Source organism: Bos javanicus, chromosome 9 (assembly GCF_032452875.1).
Source record: "Bos javanicus breed banteng chromosome 9, ARS-OSU_banteng_1.0, whole genome shotgun sequence".
Classification (NCBI taxonomy): domain Eukaryota; kingdom Metazoa; phylum Chordata; class Mammalia; order Artiodactyla; family Bovidae; genus Bos; species Bos javanicus.
In genome coordinates, this window is record NC_083876.1 from 94,903,556 (window position 1) to 94,924,615 (window position 21,060).

General features: G+C 43.3%; 1 protein-coding gene across 1 annotated transcript in view; it reads left to right on the forward strand.

Annotated features, from left to right (window-relative positions):
- Nucleotides 1–21,060, forward strand: part of TULP4 (TUB like protein 4) — a 190,143-nt gene that overhangs the window by 122,648 nt on the left and 46,435 nt on the right. The window contains exons 3-4 of the mRNA XM_061428440.1: nt 699–827; nt 9,750–9,911. Coding sequence (XP_061284424.1) covers nt 699–827; nt 9,750–9,911 — 291 coding nt within the window. The remainder of the gene's footprint in view (nt 1–698; nt 828–9,749; nt 9,912–21,060) is intronic.

Here is a 21,060-nt window from a genome sequence, read left to right on the forward strand (position 1 = left end):
GAGTGATAGTTGAGAAAGATGAAAATGATTTGTCCAGATTCAGAAGTTATCAAATTTAAAAATTAAGTTCTTACATGCATCAGTTTTGAAGTTAATTATTTCTTCATCTTTTCTCTGTGATAAATCACAAGCAACTTATTTCTGCTGTGTATTTTTTTCCAAATTGGCATGTTTAGATGCTGAACTATTTGGAAATAAGGTAGTCTTGGAAAAGACATAGAAAGTTTCACTTAGGGGAAAAAATGAGATTAAATAGGCCCCACCTTTTCTTTTTTTCTATGCTAAATAAAGAGCCTCCGATTCAGATACACAATGAATTTTGAGAAAATTGCTTTCCCACCACACGGGACCATCAGAGGAGCAATCCTGGTGCTGCGGGAGGCAGGGCGGGTACAGGCAGGCCCTGGCTTGTTCTCTGTTTTCATGGTGGTGGCCGTTTTTCGTGCTGGAGTTTATTATGGTTTGCTCAGATGCCCACTGTTTGTCAGGAAGTCTTGACACGTGGGCCAGTCCCTGAGACACATCCATCCTTCCCTCTGCTGATCTGCCCCCCAGCCCTCTCCTCCCTCCTGCCGTCCTCCTTGAATCCTTTCTTTGACCGCACTTTCTCTTTAGTTCTGGGTCTGATAACTTTGTAAATGGCTTCCTTGCCCACGGGCTCCTTCCCTGCAGTAAATGTCTTCCTGGTCGTCTTCCAGGTTGTGCTGGTGAGGTGGAACGAGCCATACCAGAAGCTGGCCACATGCGACGCGGATGGCGGGATATTCGTATGGATCCAGTACGAGGGCCGGTGGTCTGTGGAGCTGGTCAATGACCGAGGTGCCCAGGTGAGCAGCGGGAGGCACCTTGGGGCTGGACAGAGGCGGGTGAGTGAAGCCAGGGCCTGCTCCTCGAGCTTCCTCTGGAGGGGAAGGACGGCGCCTCCGTCTCTTCCAGCCTGTGGCTGTCGTGAGAATCTCCACGTTCTGAGCTTCAGTTGAGTCTGCGAAGTCGTTTTGCACCATCAGTGTTGTGCTTCCCTGTTGACTCGAACCCTCTGCAGTGCTCCTGGCACGGGCGTCTCTGCGCCCCTGCAAAGGTGTTTCCCCACGTTGTCATGTTCCACGTGCTCTCGTGGGGAACTCCGCGTGCCGTTCTCAGCACCTGCTCCTCAGGCCGAGTTTCAGCCCTCGCTCTGTCGGGTTCCAGTTAGGGGGGCCACCTGTGGTCGGCGCTTAGCCCCTCCTTTCCGGTGCCAGTTTGTCTCCGCTTCGTGGGGAACCACTGCTCCTGGGATGTCCGCCGAGCTGTGCTGCTTTAAACCCCTTGGTGTGTTCCGGTGGCTGATGGCGCCACCCTGGCTCTTTCTCCTCGGGAGCACGGCTGCATGGAGCTCCCGTCCCAGGTGCATAATGACTCGGGTCCCACCCGAGGATTTGCCAGGCCAGAGTCCTCACAGGACCTTATTGACGAGGGGTTTCTTAGACTGTTTGACTCTGTAGGGATAGTCTTCACAACTGCCTGTACATTTCCAAGGAAACAAATTCTTACCATCTCTCCTCCCAGCTGTTGCTTAAATAAGCTACGAGCTCACCAACTTTGAGAGATTCAGACTGGTGAAGTGACAGAAAATTGCAGGGAATGAACCTGTTATCAGCAGTTACTGTTAGGCTGAGAAACTTCGTAGATACCATCACAGGAGGCAAACCTACTTCCCAGTAAAAGCACAATGTTCTGTTTTTGTGAGTTTATTTAGTTGGTAAGGTCAATGTACTAATTTTGACGGGCTCTAAGAAGGCCTTATCAGTTTCCTATACCCCCTGTGAGAGAAAGAAGGAAGAGATGGCACCCACCCTGTGCCTGCTAACTCACCTGAAATAGAGCCACAAATGTGGAGACCTCCATGCCCTGAGAAGTTCACGTCACCAGAAGGTAGACCTGTGGTCACGAGTGTGAGCTCTGGAGTCAGCCTCTCAGTCATGACTCCTTGTAGGAGACACTTCACTTCTGTACCTCAGTTTCCTCTTCTGTATACTTGGGACTGTAACAGTATCTGCCTCCAGGGATAACTAGGAGGACTGTGCTCAGTCGCTCAGTCATGTCCGACTCTTTGCGACCCGATGACTGTAGCCCGCCAGGCTCTTCTGTCCATGGGTTTATCCAGGCAAGAATACTGGAGTGGGTTGCCATGCCCTCCTCCAGGGGATCTTCCCAACCCAGGAATTAAACCCACGTCTCCCGCATTGCAGGTGGCTTTACCAACTGAGCTACCAGGGAAGCCCAAGAATACTGAAGTGGGTAGCCTATCTCTTCTCCAGGGGATCTTCCCGATCCAGGAATTGAACTGGGGTCTCCTGCATTACAGGCAGATTCTTTACCAACTGAGCTACCAGGGACACCCTACTCAGAGGATTACATAGGATTAAATACAGAAAATGTTTTGACACCATCTGGACGTGGTGGTTGACCCCATGAGTTGTGATGGTGCCTGAAGCATTGTGAGGTGCTGACACCCAAAGACCTCAACCCCAGGGTGTACCTGCCCTTAAACAGTCACCAGGAAGTCATCACCAGAGACCAGCTTCAGGCCTTGAAGCAGCAACTGTTGACGGCTTTCTATCCAGTGCAGATTTCTCTGAACTTGCCCATGAAGGTCTCTAGAGTGCTGTTGTTCTCCCATCCATTGAAGTGTGAACTCTTTCCCTAGAAGGGCCCAGCGATTGCCTTGGCCAACACAAGGTCTTCAAAGCGCTACTCAGAGAAAGGCAGCAAGGGGGACCTCGGGGTGTCACTTGGTGCTGGCCTTCCCTCAGTCTCCACAGGAACCCTGCTGGGCAGATGTTACTCTGAGTTAACAAAGAAAAGGACTCAGGCCACGGAGGCCTAGTAACTCAACCGGGGAAGTTTTTGAACCCAGGGTTGACTCCAAATCTCTGTCTTGTTCCCAGACGATAAACTGTTTTCTCTTTAGCAGAAACGCACGTGCTCGTAGTATGTACATAGAGCTCAGGCTTCACCACCATCAGCCCCAGGGTGCTGCCGAACTGTGTCCTAGTGATGAGGAGCGAGGCTTCTGCCTTCTCTGGTGGTAGCTGTGTGATCTCTGCCCCCACGTCGTCCCTTGGCTTTTCTTTTCATTGAGAGTTCGCTACAGAAAAAGGGTTTTAGAAATGAGAGAGGATGACTTCAGAGCTGGAGGTGAATGGGCTTCCATGGACCAGAGAACATCTAGAAGCAGCTAGAATCTCACAAAAGCCTGTGCCCTTCAGGTTGATCCAAAGTAACCACTGTATCTTGTGATCTGATCCAGATTTTTATATAGTTTTGCTCTTGGGCCTTCTGATTCTGCAAACCTCAGAACCCACTGAGCAAGTATGGTTAAGCGCTTGCATTTTGGGGAGTTTCAGTTGCTTTTAATTCTGTTGGGGCCACGTCTTGTCTGAGAAGCGTCACGCTCCGATGACGATGACTCACTGGTGGAGGGAGCAAAGGGCTGTGCGCTGGCAGCAGTGTCTGCGGGGAGGAGGCCCGTCCTTGAAGTCTGGCCAGAGAGCCGTGAGACTCTGGAGAAGAAATGACAGGTGATCTTTGTTATGTAGTGTGCCTTTCATTGTCATGAAGTAACCAAACATTTGGCAGAAGCCAAGTGAAGCTTTATCACTCCTTTTTTCAGGAAACGATTGTGAGTCCTTTATTTCAGAAATGAGTCTGGAGGCGTTGCCTGCATTATGTTATAGTTTTAGTCACAGGCCAGCTGTGCCAGGCACAGGTCTCGGGCCGACTGAGGAAAGGCTGCCTTGGGCAGGGGCTGTCAGGCTGCTCGCTTTCATCAGGGCAGGAATGCAGCAGCCTCTGCCTCAGAAAGACTGGCAAAGAAGGGCTTTCTGCTTGTTTCCATTAGAGCACGGGGAACTCCTTTCCCCTGGTTCTGTTTTCCCAGTTTTGATATAGACTTATCACTCTGTGCTGACCTAATTTAATACTCCCAATTAGCTTCTATAAACATTCTGCTGCTGCTGCTGCTGCTGCTAAGTCGCTTCAGTCGTGTCCGATTCTGTGTGACCCCATAGACGGCAGCCCACCTGGCTCTCCCGTCCCTGGGATTCTCCAGGCAAGAACACTGGAGTGGGTTGCCATTTCCTTCTCCAATGCATGAAAGTGAAAAGTGAAAGTGAAGTCACTCAGTCATGTCCGACTCCTAGCAACCCCATGGACTGCAGCCCACCAGGCCCCTCCGTCCATGGGATTTTCCAGGCAAGAGTACTGGAGTGGGTTTCGATTGCCTTCTCCGATAAACATTCTGTATTACCAATTTTTTGTGATTGTAACATTGCTGGTATCTCAGAGAAGCGACTTATCACTGGCTATATGTTTTAGCCTCTAGTAAGAAACTGCTCCTTTTATACAAAGATAAATGAGTTAAACCGCATGTAAATAAATAGTGTTATCATTGCAAAATGAAAGGACTTCTAAATTTTATTGCAGAATTAATGTGTTGTCTGTCAAAAATCTTTTTGGTCCTTAAGAAAAACTAAATAATTTAATTGGTTGGAACATAAGGACGGAGAAACCAAAATTCCGAGTTTTCCTAAGCAAACAGCATTTTTTCAGTAACTTCAGATGAGCAGTCGAGAAGTTATCTCACACAGTTCTGCCATGGTCGTAATGGAAACATGCTGGTTGCTGATAACCTATAACTCCGTCTGGGGAAACAGCAAAAAGTTCATGTCCTTTTTTGTGTTTGTTCATTTATTTTATTATTATCTGAAATGTGATAAATCTAGTAGTGCTACACATTTTAAAGGAGGTGAACATTTCCAAGTATAAGCAACAGGGAAAATCATAGATACCAATTTCTTTTTAGGTTAAAAAAGATATAAAAGGTAATACAAATGGCTTCCCTGGTAGCTCAGATGGTAAAGAATCTGCCTGCAATGCAGGAGACATGGGTTTGATCTCTGGGTCAGGAAGATCCCCTGGAGAAGGAAATGGCAACCCACTCCAATCTTCTTGCCTGGAAAACCCCATGGACAGAGAAGTCTGGTGAGCTACAGTCCATGGGGTCACAAAGAGTCAGACACGACTGAGCGACTAACGCACACACAAACTGAAAAAGTAAATTCAGGTGATAGAAACAGGATCAAAATACCACTAATTAGAATAAATGTAAATGGACTGACTTCACCAATCAAGATGATGCTTGACTGATTGCATTTTTAAAAACATAGCCATGTCTTTATTAAGAGTCATACCTGAACCTTGACGTGTACAAGTTTAAAAGGATGAAAAAATATATTAAGCATGTATCCAGAAAAAAAAAGCTGGGATAGCAAATACTACCTTCAGATAAGATAGACTTAAAGATAGAAAGTAATGTTTAGTTTGTAGAGTGCTACCACATAATGATAAAAGGTGTAGTTTACTAAGATGATATTTTAAATATATATGTACTTAATAATAATATCAAAACACATGAAGGAAATTGATAGAACTGAAAGTAAAGATTGATAAATTCATTGATACACTGAGAGGTTTCAACAACAAAAGGAATCAGCAAAGGTTTAGAAAATCTGAGCAACACAGTTAACAAGCTTGACCTAATGGACATTTTTAGTTTCTGAATTCACCAATTAGAGAACGAAGGATCATTTGAATGTTTACAAAAATTGATCATGTTCTAAGGTTTCACAGATTTTTTCTTTGAAGGGGCAGATAGTACATATTTTAGGCTTTGTGGACTAGGAATCACACTTTAGGATGTTATATAAGTACTGTATAACAAGAAAGGAAACCAGAAAAGTTTCTGTTGATAAAATTAAAAGCTTGTTTATGAATGCTAAAATTTGAATTTTATATAATTTTGCATATAACAAAATAGTCTTCTCTTAATTTTTTTCCCTGATCCTTTAAAACTATAGTTTTTGGACTGTTCAAAAACAGGTGGCAGGGCAGATTTGGCCCACTGGCCATAGTTTGCCACCCTGGATTTTAGGATGTTAATAAAACAAAAACAGATTTTGATTGGTAGGTGTCATGATTACAGACTGTAATTTCTGAATGGGTTAGAAGTTAATAACAAAAACATAAGAAATTGCTGGGAATTCCTTGGTGGTCCAGTGGTTAGAACTCAGTGCTTTCACTGCCTGGGCCCAGGTCCAATCCCCCAAAATTTGTTCTTTGGAAACAAATCAATGAAACTAATAAATTGCTGGCAAGACTTGAGTAAGAGAAAGAAAGATAAAACCTAAAATAATTTTATGAATGAAAAGTTGAACATAACTATAGATAAGGTAGAGATTACAAGGTAATCAAAGGTAAATAAAAGATGCGTACGTAATTCAGTAAGGGGAAGAAAAGTCTTGTTTTAAGTTGAAGTATGATACCATACAACATTATATTGATTTCAGATGTACAACATAAAGATTCAGTTTTTGTATCTATTGGGAAATGATCACCACAGTAAGTCTAGTTGACATACTGGGAATAGTCTTTTTGACAAATGGTGCAGAAAAACTGAATATCTGTACTGAAAATTTAAAAAGTAGAACCTTGATTCTTACCATATACTCTGTGCAGAAATTAACTTCTAAATGAAACATAGACATAAATGTAAAAGCATATGCTTCTGGAATGCCAGACCACTTTACCTGTCTCCTGAGAAATCTGTATGCAGATCAAGAGGCAACAATTAGAACCAAACTTCAAACAAATGACTGGTTTAGAATTGGGAAAGGAGTACGACAAGGCTGTGTATTGTCACCCTTAACTTCTGTGCAGAGTACATCATGCGAAATGCTGGGCTGGATGAATCTCAAACTGGAATCAAGATTGCCAGGAGAAGTATCAGCAGCCTCAGATATGCAAATGATACCACCCTAATGGCAGAGAATGAAGAGGAACTAAAGAGCCTCTGATGAGCGTGAAAGAGGAGAGTGAAAAAGCTGGCTTAAAACTCAACATTCAAAAAACTAAGATCTTGGCATCCAGTCTCACCACTTCATGGCAAATAAAAGGGGAATAAGTGGAAGCAGTGACAGATTTTATTTTCTTCGGCTCCAAAATCACTGTGGACAGTGACTACAGCCATGAAATTACAAGTCACTTTCTCCTTGGGAGGAAAGCTAAGACAAACCTAGACAGCATATTAAAAAGCAGAGACATCAGTTTGCTGACAAAGGTCCATATAGTCAAAGCTGTGGTTTTTCCAATAGTCATGGACATGAGAGTTGGACCATAAAGAAGCCTGAGCGCTGCAGAATGATGCTTTCGAACTGTGGTGCTGGAGAAGACTCTTAAGTGTCCCTTGGACAACAAGGAGATCAAACCAGTCAATCCTAAAGGAAATAAACCCTGAATATTCATTGGAAGGACTGATGCTGAAGCTGAAGCTCCAATACTTTGGCCACCTGATGCAAAGAGCTGACTCCTTTGAAAAGACTCTGATGCTGGGAAAATTTGAAGGCAAAAGGAGAAGAGGGTAGCAGAGAATGAAATTGTAGATAGCATCACTGATTCAATGGACATGAATTTGAGCAAACTCCGGAAGGTGAAGGAGAGAGGGGCCTGGCATGCTTCAGTTCTTGAGGTCGCAGAGAGTCAGACACAACTTACCGACTAAATAACACTTCTGGAAAACTTGGGTTTGCAGTGTTGGGTTATGTAAAGGTTTCTTGGATTGGATACAAAAAACCTGAAACATAAGAGAGAAAACTTGACATTGGACTTCATCAAAATTTAAAACTTTCACTTTTTGAAAGAGATTGATAAGAAAATGAAAAGGCGAGGTACAGAGTGGGGGAAATTTCTTGAAGCATATATTCTGATAGAGGATTGTATCTAGAATTTTTACATCAAAGTAAAGTAAAAGACACATGTATATGTGTGTGAATGTATGTATGTGTGTGTATTTACATATGTATGTATATATTTATAATAGGTAAACATGAACAGATATACAAATATATATGGCAGGGAAAGTGAACAGGTAGGGTCTAAAAGACGATGTGCAAATAATCAAGAAGCACATGAAATGACGCTCAGCATATTAGTCATTCGGGAATTAAATTAAAATTAAAAACAGTGTCCTACCACTACATACCTAGCATAGCTAAAATAAAAGACGCAACATCAAGTGTTGGTGAGGTGTGGACCTACTCGCTCACACTGCTAATGGGAGTGTAAGATGGTTTATCCACTTTGGAAAAGTTTGGTAATTTCTTATGCATTTAAACATACACTTACGTTTGACCCAGCAATTAATTCCGTTCCTAGGTATTTACTCGAGAAAAAATGAAACCATATGTCTACAAAAAGTCTTGCACATGAATCTTCACAGCAGTTTTGTAAAATAACCCAATGCTGGAAACAACCCCAAATACCCATCAATTTGGAGAAATGAATAAGTGGTGGCACATTTATGCAATAGAATATTGCTCATCTATAAAAAGGAATGAACTACTGGTGCACACAAGAGTTCAGAATACTCTCAAAGTTACTACTCTCAGTAAAACCAGTCATAAACAAACGTGTACATACTGTGTGCTTCTGTTCATGCAAAGTTCCTAGAATAAACAGCTAGTGACAGAAATCAGATCATTGGTTGCCTCAGACCAAGGGTGAGGGTAGGGAATTGACTGCCAAAGGGAGCTTCATTACATATAAATTATAGCTCAGTAAAGTTGGTATTTAAAAGAATAGTGAGTACTATCAACAACTACTTGCCAAGAGTTTTGAAAACTTAAATGAACTTACATATTCCTGAAAATATTTTGTAATAGAATTGACTGAAGAAGAAGTAAAAAGCTTGAAAGTTTGACTGGTGCTAACACTATTAAATAAAGTGAAGCAATGGTTAAAAATCTTCCCATAGAAAAGTGCAGAGCCAGATGGTTTCACAGGCATGTTCCACTGGCCTTTGAGGCAACAGGTCAGGCTGGTTTATACAAATTCTTCCCAGCCATGGAAGAAAAGGGACTACCGTCCATCTCAAACTGAGAGGTCAGCATAACCCTAATAAATTCAAACAAAGACATTAAAAAATAAATCATGAGTTTGACTCACTCCTGTATATAGATGTAGATGTAGAAATTCCAAACACATAAGCAAATCAACTTCAGCTTCAAAGGGCAATACTTTATGTCCAGGTTGGGCTTTTTGTAGCTATGCAGGATGGCATAAAACTGAGAAGTAATTTACTGCAGTAATAGATTAAGAGAAAAAAACATGTGGTCATTTGAATAAATGCATTTGATAGAACTCCACACACGAGTATAAGTAATGTTTTCTGGTTAGATTATTTCTCATTTTGATTGTGGGAATGTTAGCAAGACTGAGAAACATATGATCAGAAACCATCCATAACCTTTGCTTTCTTGATAAGTGACCAAGAGACATTGATGGAGAATCTATTAATATAATGGGGAGGCCATAGACCAAACAGTGTTTAAATGCAAGGATGCTGGGACACAGCCCTGGGACGGTCTTGGCTCTGCCACTGGCCACTCTGTAAGACCAGGGAGGAGTTACATATGTCCTCTGTGGGAGGTATTATCATGGGCTTGATGAAGTAACGTGTGTGTGAAGCCCTTAGCATGCACTGGCGTATGCTTTCCAAACAGTGTCTTTTATATATTACTGTTAAAATACATACAACGTAGTATAGTGTCTGTTTAAGGCCATCTTGATTTTAGCCAAAGGCTCAGGTAATGCCTACAGATAGTGCTTTCCCTTTCAGATTACAAGCTGACTCCTTTTGTCTGTGTGTCCCAAAGGTGAGCGATTTCACGTGGAGCCACGATGGGACGCAAGCACTGATCTCATATCGAGATGGGTTTGTCCTGGTTGGTTCTGTCAGTGGACAAAGACACTGGTCATCTGAGATCAACTTGGAAAGTCAGATCACCTGTGGCATATGGACGCCTGACGACCAGCAGGTAACACCTCTTGCACGCGATGTGTCGTGTTCAAACCGCGTGAGCTGAGGGGGAAAGGCAGTAAGTATTAACACAGGGAGAGGGTGGGGAAGAGCCACCTCAAAAGGCTCGTGAAGAGTCACAAAGGAAAAGAGCACTGAGCTTGCCCAAGTAACAACCGACACAAAAATTTTGTGTGAACCATAGATTGAGGAAATAATATTCCCCGTCAGTATTGTAAACAGAGTTAAGAATGTAATTATACAAAATACTCATACAAAAGTATTTTAAAGTCTACAGAAAGAGCCAATTAATAAATGGATAATGGACATAAATTATTCACAAAAGAGGTTCAGCTTGTCAGTAATCATGGTGTTCCCACCATGTATGTGTTCTGGGGGAAAAAAGCACAATTATCCAGTGAGGGTATATTTTCACTTATTAACAGAAAAAGTGATATAGATGATTTTACTGATCATTCATAAGAGTTTAATTAAATACATATTCTCATTCATTGCCCGTAATAATATGCATTAGATCTTTGAGGAAGCAAAAATTTAATACAATTTTTAAGCAGGTCTTAAAAATTATCATCTGTTTTGATCTAGTAATATGCTTTAGGAATTTATCTAAAACAAAATGGGAAGAAAATAAAAGTTGTAGTCATTGAAGCATTTATGATAGTAAAAGTTTGGCAGCAGTCTGCTAGTATAAAAATGGTTAAGTAAACCGTGGTATAACCACTTGAAAGATCATATTGGAGTTCAGTAAGTTAGAGATTGTGGTTATAAAGATGATGTATAATCTAAAAGGGCTCTTGTGATATAGTGTTAAGAAAAAAGCCAGGATAACGAAATTGTATGTATGGTGTGAGTACCACATCATAAAACAACCAAAGGAAACTACCCATCTTGTAAAAAGAACTGGAAGGAAATTAATCAAAATGTCGCAAGGAGGTGGTAACTTTATGCCGATACGCCTCTGGGTCATTTTTAAAACCTGATTTCAAATTTTCCTTTAATGTGCCTATTTTATATTCATGATAAGACAATATATAATAACCTAATAAAATCATATATTGATTATTTACTTTTTTTTTTAAGTAAAACCTTTGTAAATATAAAACTTGTGTTTTCCAAGTACAGCAGAATCCATTAAATGCCAGGACATTTCACACTCAAGATTTCAGTTTAATTTTGGTAAAGTATAATATGAAACCATAAATTTGGGGGGAACTTGTTTTTAATGAATTGCTTGCATGTAGTCACTGTGTATTTCATATTTACAGTTTTTTCAAGTAAAAATGTTCAATATTTTTTCCTCTTCTCAAAATTTGTGTTGTGAGAATTACAAAAGGTAGTCTGTTCTGAATTTCTGAGTCTCTTCCCTCACCCTCCCCTAGAGGCATCTGATTACCCAGTAGCATATGTGTGTTTCTCCGTGAAGCACTTGGGTTTATTTATCGCATTGGTTTATTTCTGTAGGCTTCTGCTGTCTCTGCTGTCTGCTCAGAAGCTGCGTCCGTGGCCCAGTGAGTGACCTCGCACACAGGCATTTAACCTCTCCCTGCTTCAGTTTCCTCCTCTGTGAAGAGGGGTGTGAATTATTTCCTGCCTAATTCCCAGGGCTTTTGTAATGACCAGATAAGGGAACACATGTGCAGGGACTTCAGACTATGTCAGAGGAAGTCTCGGCTTCACATTCTTCTCTCGCCTAGAGTGATGGAACCGTGAGGCTCCTGTCTCGGTCCCCCGTGAGCTGTGCCAACCATATGACCCCAGCAGACTGCACACCTGGAGTGTGACAGGCATGGGGCCTGGAGATGCGGGGGACACAGTGGGTGAGATGCCCGCTTGCCTTTGAGGGCCTTGGGCCGCTCCAGGAGGCAGGCCCACAGGCGTCATGTGCTGCGTCCAGCGTGGTTGCTGAGGTAGCAGACAGCGTGGGCAGGATGGAGTGGAGATGGGCTGCGGCTTTGAAGCCCGGCTGAGGCCATGGACTTGGTTCCCTTGGCCGGTCGGCAGGACCTCAGAGCAGCTTTGCAGGTGGTTGGGCTCCTGGCCCACGCCTCAGTCTAGATGACTGTTTTTGTCGGTCTGTATTTGGAGCTAATGGATGAAGTTTCATTTGAGCAAAGTGCTCCATGGCCTTTCAAAAAATATTGCCGACCTTGGAGGAATTCAACACAGAGAAGAAATGAATGGATGCTCTGTGGGTCATGTTTGAACTGAAACATTCCTCCCTCTGTCTCGGTCATTCTTTCATATCTCTTGCTTGGTTTCAAAATTATTCATGGAAAAAGAGTATGAAGACAGTGTAGTGTTTGTAATGTAGTTAATAACCTTCTGTCTTTGATGTAAACAGCCTCTGGGATGCCCCCCCACCCCTCGCCACATCTTTCTTTTTTAATTTATGTTTTTGTTGCAGTATAATTGCTTTGCAGTGTTGGTTTCTGCTGGACAACAGCGTGAATCAACCACAAGTATACATATATCCCCTCCCTGTTGAGCCTCCCTCCACCCCCATCCCACCCCTCTGTGTCATCACAGGGCACCAGGCTGAGCCCCCTGTGCTGTGCAACAGCTTCCCACTAGCTATCTGTTTTACACATGGTCATGTATATACGTCATTGTTACTCTCTCATCTTGAGACAGTTCTGATTGTGATGCGATTCTAGGCTACTTCCTGTTAACTCTTTAAAATACAAGCAGTACTGTTTTACAAACAAGTGGTTTTGAGATCTAGTATTTTCCTATTTGTCATATATATATATATATTTTTTTTTTTTTCAGTTTTTTGAGGGGGTGGTCTGGGTGGGTTGACACTGTGGCTCTTCAGACATAAACATTTACAGATATGCAGCCAACTCGCATTGAGCCTTGGCCGAGTGTCGCTCACTGTCGGAGCCTTTCAGCTGGCTCTGGAGAACTTGAGGTGTGTCTCCATTAGGAAAGGTAGGCGTGCTGGCAGGCGATCCAGTCTGTGTCTCGGGTCAAACACCCCTCTCCTCAGAGGACACCGAGGATCTGTGCCCGCAAGAGCAGGACAGAGGAAAGAGCCTCAGACTTGGAGCTGACAAATTTAGGTTAAATGAAGAAAGAATTTTGTGGTCACAGTTTTGAGCAGAAAAGCACCAGAAGAAAACTCTCCCTAGTTTCCGCCCTTCCTGGGAGAACTGCAAGAAAGCAGCTCACAGAACCAGTCCTCTGGGGCAGGGACCAGGGTTCTGCAGAGGACGTCTCAGGCTGGTGGCCTTGTCCCATTCTTGTCTCAGTTGCCCCTTCTCTGTCACAGCTCCCTCGAGAGGCATGTGATGGTCTGAGTGCGCCAACTGTGTTTGGCTTCTTTTAAGGGACCTCAGATGTCAAAGCCATGTGCCGGTGAGGCGAGTTAGCAACACGTGTTTCCACAGTCAGCGCAGACCCTGATCAAACAGGGCTTGTTCCGTCTCGGCGTTTGCGGTTTCCCTCCCCGAGCCAGTTGCCCTTCCCACTGGACCCAGTCCTGGACTGCTGGCCTGTCCTGCCAGCTTCCCCCGGTATCTTCTCAAGCTGCCTGCCCCCGGGCTCTGGGGTCTTGGAACATCTTCTCCCCGGGCTCCTCCCTTGGCTGAAGGTCATCTCCCAGCAGCCGCCCTGGGCTCCTGCACTCCTCTTCTCTTGCTGGGCTTCAGCCTCAGCCTTCCCCCGCTTTTCTCCTGCCCTCGGGGTAATTTCTTCTGCTGCCTCATGTGCATCTCTAACTTCCCAGCTCTGCTGTGCTCCCGTCTCCCTCTTGTCCTTTGCACCAAGCCCAGGCTGCCCACAGACCACACCCCACCCCGCCCCCCGCCGCTGGAATTCCACGTGGTCCGTGCTCCGAGTCAGTCTCCACGCCCACCCTGCGCCTCTGTTGCTGATCATCTCCACACCAGGCGAGATTTGTGCTCAACTTTCCTTCTTCCTTTGTCTGTACCCTCTGCTTAGTCACTTAGCCCTATTGAGTCCACCTCCTGAATACTTTATTGCCAGGAATTATTTACTTGTATTGAAAAGTTACAGATGATTATTCTCAGGCTGACATCAGGGAAGATAGTTAAGGCTCCACATGCCTAAATTCTGGAGTAGGGCTGGTGGATTTGGGGGCTCCCACACCAGTACTCTTGCCTGGAAACTCCCATGGACAGAGGAGCCTGGTAGGCTGCAGTCCATGGGGTCGCACAGAGTCGGACACGACTGAGCGACTTCACTTTCACTTTTCACTCTCATGCATTGGAGAAGGAAATGGCAACCCACTCCAGTGTTCTTGCCTGGAGAATCCCAGGGTCGGGGGAGCCTGGTGGGCTGCCGTCTATGGGGTTGCACAGAGTCGGACACGACTGACGTGACTTAGCAACTTAGCAAGTTCTTCCCAACTCTCCTTGTCTATGACTTCTTCCCCGGGCTGATGTCTTCTGTTGTGTCCAGTGGCTGCTTCTGCCAGCCGGGCTGCCTTTTTCTTGGTTCATGTCCCGTGAGGGAATGAGTGGCTATTCAGTTCTTTGAAGTCACTAGGAAGTTCCCATTGGCCGCAGCAGTGGCTTGCACACCGGGTGTATTCCTCACAGAGTTGGGTGTGGCTGCCTTCCTGGGGCAGGGGGTGGCGGGGGCTCAGCGTGGGGGCGGGGAGGAGGCGGAGAACACCCGGAGGAGCCCAGGGCAGCCCCACCCCCATGAGTTTAGAGGTGATGTCAGGGTGTGACCCTGGTCCCTCTCTAGCTTCCCTTCCTGTTTTTACTTTTATTAAAGAGCTGTAGTTCTTAAAAGTCAAATAGTAGCGCTAGGTTTATAATTAATATTTTTTAAAAACACAAAATACAAGCTACCTTTCAGTTCCTGGTGCCATCCCTCCCGCTCCCAGGTTCCTGCTCCCATGGTCACCACTTTTGCTTGTTTCCCTCCAGATTTCTGAGTGGTGGGCTTATTTGCCAGCTTGATGTTTTTCGGCCTCGGGTGTTCTCCACTGACTTCCTACCTGGGAGATGAGGACTTGGCTCTCCCCCTATTCCATGGCCGCCCACGCCCCCACCCCATCCCGCCCACCCAGCGTGCTCAGTCTTCCTGCTGAGGGCACACGTGACTCATCACAGAGCCAGGGTGGCATTGCCATCGTCATGCAGTCGTTTGCTTTTTCCAGAATTAGTCAAATTGCCTGACTTATTTGCTTGGTTGTCAGTGTACCAATCACGAACTAATCCTTCCGCTCTCCAAACACTTGAAAGGCTCCTCTGAAGTGTTTCACTACCCCAAGCGGCGCGTCTGACTCACTTGTTTCCTGGGCCCTCAGCCTGGACCGGTTGCTCTCGGCCTGCAGCACACCTGGAGCCTGAGCCCGTTCCTTCATCTCCCTCTGTTTATCTCGGACCAGCACCTGTATTTCTGTGGTTTGTCCCTTCATTTTGGTGGAACACGTCGTCAATGTTGTGAATTTCAAGATGTGCTTTGTCTCTCTCACCGGTTTGGCTGGAACATGGTGGTCACTTTCCAACTCATCCTTTGCCTCCAAGGACTTGTCATAGCTCTGTGATATTTTCTTTTTGCTTTCAGGAAATCTTATTATTCAGGTGTCCTTTAGATTGATGATTTGATTTTAATTCTTTTCTCTCCCAGTTTCTTTTCTTTGCTTAATGTAATTTTCTAGGTGATGTGCTGAGCTATATACTCCAAGTTTTCTTTGACTTCGAAAAAATTAATGCTGTCACATTTTTAACTTTTTGGAGCTCTATTTTTGTTTTCTGATTAGATTATGATCTGTTCTTTTTAATATATATATATATATATAATTCTTATTTCATGGAGGACACAATGTGAGGATGTTGAGTTTTTGAAGTATTCTTCTGCATTCTTCATTGTCTTTCTTTTCTATGTTCTTTCTGGTTTGGTTTTGGCTTTTCTTTTTCATATTAGATGCTTTTCTCAAATGTGTGGTGATCCTTGGTTGTCCCCTCATATTTGTAATGTGGATGCTAAAAAGTAAAGCCTGGGGGGTGGGGTAGTGAGTGAACCTGTCCTTCTGCTTGGAAGACCCATCTGGACTTCAGAGTCTTGTACTATCTTCTCTACCATGGCAGTGTTGGAGGTTGGCTGCCTGTGGGCCTTACCTGGTGGCTGAACTGGACTCACTTTTATCATTGAATTGCTGGGTTTTTCACCATAGACCCTGAGCTCTGTCTGCGCCTTCTGTTCAGCCCCTTCTGAGAGTAAGACGTGCACTCGTCTGCCTGGGAGGGGAGGAGATGCGGCGGTTTAGCCGTTCCTTTTCAAGACGTCAGCCAGTCCACTTTGGGAAGGTGAGGTGGAATCAGCTTTCTTCTGTGCTTTCCGCTGCAGGTTTGGGCTTCAGCTGGCTCTGGTCTGTTCTGTCGCTTACCATGTACCTGTCTGCTGTCCACTCTCTTAAGCGTTGACTTCTCTGTCTGCTGACTTACTGTCTCCAGTTCTCTGTGAGAGTTTTACACTCGTTAAACACAACTGTGTGGGTTTTGGGGAAGGTGTCAGTTCATCCTGCAAACCCTCATGCATTTCCAGGCTTCTCTCTGCCCAGCTGCCTCCTTCACATTCGCCCTAGTGGACTAGTTTCCTGAGCTCACATGGCTTTTCTACCTTCACACAGGCTGTTCCTTCTGCCCTTGCCCCTCTTCTGTCCAGTCAGCTCCCCCGGCCTTGGCACCTGGGGATGATCCAGCCCTGGCCTCGCCTGAGGACTCTCCGTGTCTCCTCCCATCTTCGGGTGCCACACAGACATGAGAGGAATTCTTGGTTTACCCCACAGAGCCTGCCCTGGGGGGACCCTGCATACATTTTTTATCATAACTCTTTTACACAAAGTCTAATTTTTTGGTTTTTTCAAATCTATTGACACTTGTGTGGAATCTTTCATTAGTTAAGGCTGGTTGATTGTTGCTTTTTTTAGGTTCTGTGGTATCCCTTCTTTAGAAAGCAGTTTGAATGAGGATCCTAATAACTGAATTCTTCCTCTTTCTCAAATCCCAAAACAGTTCCTGAATGTGATCATTGTTGGTTTAATCCTGATCCATGATATAGAAAATTCAACTCAGTGACAGGTATTAGCTGCTAGGATACTCTACCAAGAAAATCCATGTGGTTCCTTTGAGAACACTCTTTGCAAGATTGTGCGTGTTTGTGTGCTCAGTCACATCTGACTCTGCGACCCTGTGGACTGCAGCCCACTGGGCTCCTCTGTCCGTGGGATTTCCCAGGCAAGAATACTGCAGTGGGTTGCCATTTCCGTCTCCAGGGGATCTTCCCAACCCAGGGATCGAACCCACATCTCTTGCGTCTCCTGAATTGGCAGGAGGATTCTTTACCATTGCGCCCCAGAGCCATGGTGTCAGGATTTTCAGAAGATTCAGTGTTCCCATTGCCTGGCATGTATCCCTGTGGTACTGCCCGAGGGCAGTGGGATAGGATTGATGGCATCTTCACAGACCACCCGCCCTCAGATTCTTTACCTCTTTTCTTCCTGTGTCATAGCTGGCCCCTCTTATTTCCAGCTCTTTGATCTCTTCTCTGTAGTAATGAGAACTCTTTTAATCCTGTGCCAACAGACTTTTCAGAGTTAATCTGGAATTCTCCTCTTTCCCCAGTGTGCCTAAGACCCCTATTCATTTTTTTAACTGTTACACGGGAGTTGTAAGTGAATGATGCACCACAGTTACTATATTGCAGACCTTGGTCTCCATGGTACGGGGGTGGGGGGAGGGGTGCACGGCCTCACTAGGATACTCAGTGTATAGTGCATAGTTGTTATTAATAGTTACTCTTCTTGTATGGAGGAGTGAAGTCAGGAACAACAGTTCACCATCCTGGTGACATCCCTCCCAATAAAAACTCATGATGAACATCCCAGAATTACATTTTAGGAAGTCTGTAGGCGCAGGAGGGAAACTCTAAGGCTCATTGCCTTCAATGAGGACACAAGTCAGCATTTTTAAAAAATCATGAAGGCAAGAACTTGCTTTTCATAAAATTCGGAACATTACTTTGTAGAGTTTATCCAGGCCATGACAGAAACAAACTATGATTAAATTATTCTGCCGAGGTTATCCAGTGATGCTCGTGAACTTAGAAAACAGGAGAGCAATCCTTTACAATAGAAGGGAGAGAAGTAGAGTTATAAAAACAAATTTTCTGCTTCAAAGGATTTACAGACACAGTCTTACAAGTGGAACCTATTCTTTCAGTATTATGCTTGACCTTCAATTATAAAAAATAACCACTAGTTTCTCCTTTGGAATGTTCTATTAGGAAAAAAAATACTTATCACATAACTGGAATATTCAAGTGTTTGCTACTGATGTTAATAGTCCTAATACAGGAACACTTCACTTTGTATACTAGATTTTAAAATGTAGGCGAACTGAGTTTTATAATTATACTTTTCCATGTAAGAGAATCTTTTCCTATTTAAAAGAATATTATGTAGAAATTGCCCTGTTTAGAAGGTAGTTTGATGTGAAGTGAGAATTCTTCACCTAATACATATTTGACTTTAGATTTCTATGAGTAATGTTTGTTTATATATTAAGTTTTTTAAAGGAGGTCTTAAATACTTTAACAGACCTAGTATTTTCTTAGACACTTTAAGCCATGATTTCAAATGAACTTGAAGGCCTCGTTGTGGGGTTGGTACATCCTAAACAGCCCCAAGAGAAGACTTAGCATTTTTTAGGTCTTAGCACATGTAGATATAAGAGGGGTGAAATCTTTGCCTCTGGCCTCCATCCTGAAGTTTTGTTGTTTTTAATCTAGAGAGAAGATTTCTTTTTGCTTCTGAATACAAATTGTAGATAGATCCCACTTCCTCTTAGCAGCTGAAAGTAAGTTTTTCACAAAACGTGGTCCCTCCTGATCTCTGCTGATGTGATCTGTGAGCCACCAGAATTTTTACAACAGTTTTAAATGCAGACAGTACCACGATGCGGACAACAACAGGAAAAATCACTAAAAGTGCCCTTTGTGCCTCTGTGACATCTATGAAATGAAAACTGGTTTTTCTGTACATAATTTGTAAGAAATATTGATATGACCTTTATTGCTCATTTGGAGTAGAGTCAGGACTTGAGTGATACAGCAAGATTATTCAAAGGGTATTTCAGTGCAGGATTAGTTTATTTAATTCTAATCATTTTAAAAACAAAATATTTAAATCATCAGTATACAACATCTTTTCAGAGATATTAATTGATTAAAAAGGAACTATTATGATACTGCTGCTGCTGCTGCTGCTGCTGCTGCTAAGTCGCTTCAGTCGTGTCCGACTCTGTGCGACCCCATAGATGGCAGCCCACCAGGCTCCCCGTGAAAGTGAAAAGTGAAAGTGAAGTCGCTCAGTCGTGTCTGACTCCTAGCGACCCCATGGACTGCAGCCTACCAGGCTCCTCCGTCCATGGAATTTTCCAGGCAAGAGTACTGGAGTGGGTTGCCATTGCCTTCTCCGATTATGATACTAACATGTGCTTAAAACTTTAGTGCATTAGTCAGTGGAAAAAAATAACTATTCATTTAATTTTGAAATGTAAGGTAGCCTGGTAGGCTACAGTCCATGGGATCGCAAAGAGTCGGGTACAACTGAGCGACTTTCTCTCTTTCTTTCTAAGGTTATGAAGTACCAGCATACAAGTCAAGTAGATTTGCCCACTCCTTCAAAGTATTCCAAGTAATAAATGATTCTATAGGGTTTTTTAATTCGATAATTTTTAAACCAGATTATAAAAAATTCAGTAACATCAAAAATAGAAACAAAGAACATATATTTATGACATTTGCTATATCCTTTATTTTTTTTCTGTGCTGTATTTAAGGCAGATCCCAGATCACATGTCCTCTCACCCATACTTACTTCAAAATAAATCTCTTCAAAATGTGGATTTCCTGCCATAATCACAGTGCTGTTATCTGTCACAACCACCTCTTTACTTTGAAAAAGGTTCTTGTCAGATTAAAGTAAATGATTTGTCTGGGTCTTGGATTGACTGTGGCTTTAAAGGAGGACATCTGTTGTGTCCAGGAGATGGGTATTTATTCTCAAGTGTCTCTGTGTCTTGTACTGTAAGATCAAAAGTGGTTTATAAAGGAAACTTTAAAAACCAACATAAATCTTTACATTCTCAGCTACAAATATGATGTTGCCACCATATTTTCATAAATGAAAAGTAATTTACTGATATCTGACGTATAAGAAATGACTGTCTCATAGGTGAGACCCACTCATTAACAGGGGGAAAGCCAGACTTAATAAAACCAAAATAAAAGGAATCACAATTTGGTATTTGCAAGGAGTTTCTTGTTCACTGTAAGAAAACGTTTTCCTCTGCCGGCTGTGTTAGTGCTGGTTTGAGGGATGAGCCTGCACCTAGCCCCTTCAGTAGTAATCATGGGAGCTCTATAGGCCTTAGATTTCCTGTGAAGACTTGGAAGCCATTGGGCTAACTCAATGAAAGAAGCACGTGGAAATCTCTCTCACACAAGCTCTGGTACTTAAATTATTTATTGCTATTACTATTTTTAATCCGCAGACTCACTAGAGTAATTACTCAGTGAACCAGTCTTACTCTGGAGAAGAGACCCTCGATGGAGAGTGAACTATAAGCGGGTTAAAGGCCCTGGGGAGTAGAGATCCTGCCTACTTGTGGAAACATAACTTTGATATTAGATTTAATCTGACCAGTAAAAAAAGTGATTCTCCTCCCTCCCTTCCCATTCGATTTTCCCATGACTTTTTAGTGGTGCATATACTAAAAAAAGTACTGTAAAAGGGAAGCTCATCTTTATTTTAAGCCCTGAACTGAACACGTATAGAAATGACTCTTACCAAAAACATGCAAGGAGGATGTAAGTAATAATTAAGGAAAATAATGGAAACATACACAGGAAAGGAAATCAGGAGATGGCCACCACCCTTTATGGCTATCTTTGTACTACTGTTAATACTGTTTAAAGTTTTTTGGATTTTGCTTGTGTGTATGTGTGTTGTAGATATCCTATTGAGTGCTTCATAGGAGAAAATAGTATTTTTTTAGCAAAAATAGGCCAAACTACTGTGTACTATTTTGTGCTGTTTTGGTTGAGTGACACTGGCAACTAAGATGTTTAAAAATTAAGATGCTCTTTGTTATCTCTGAACTCAGATC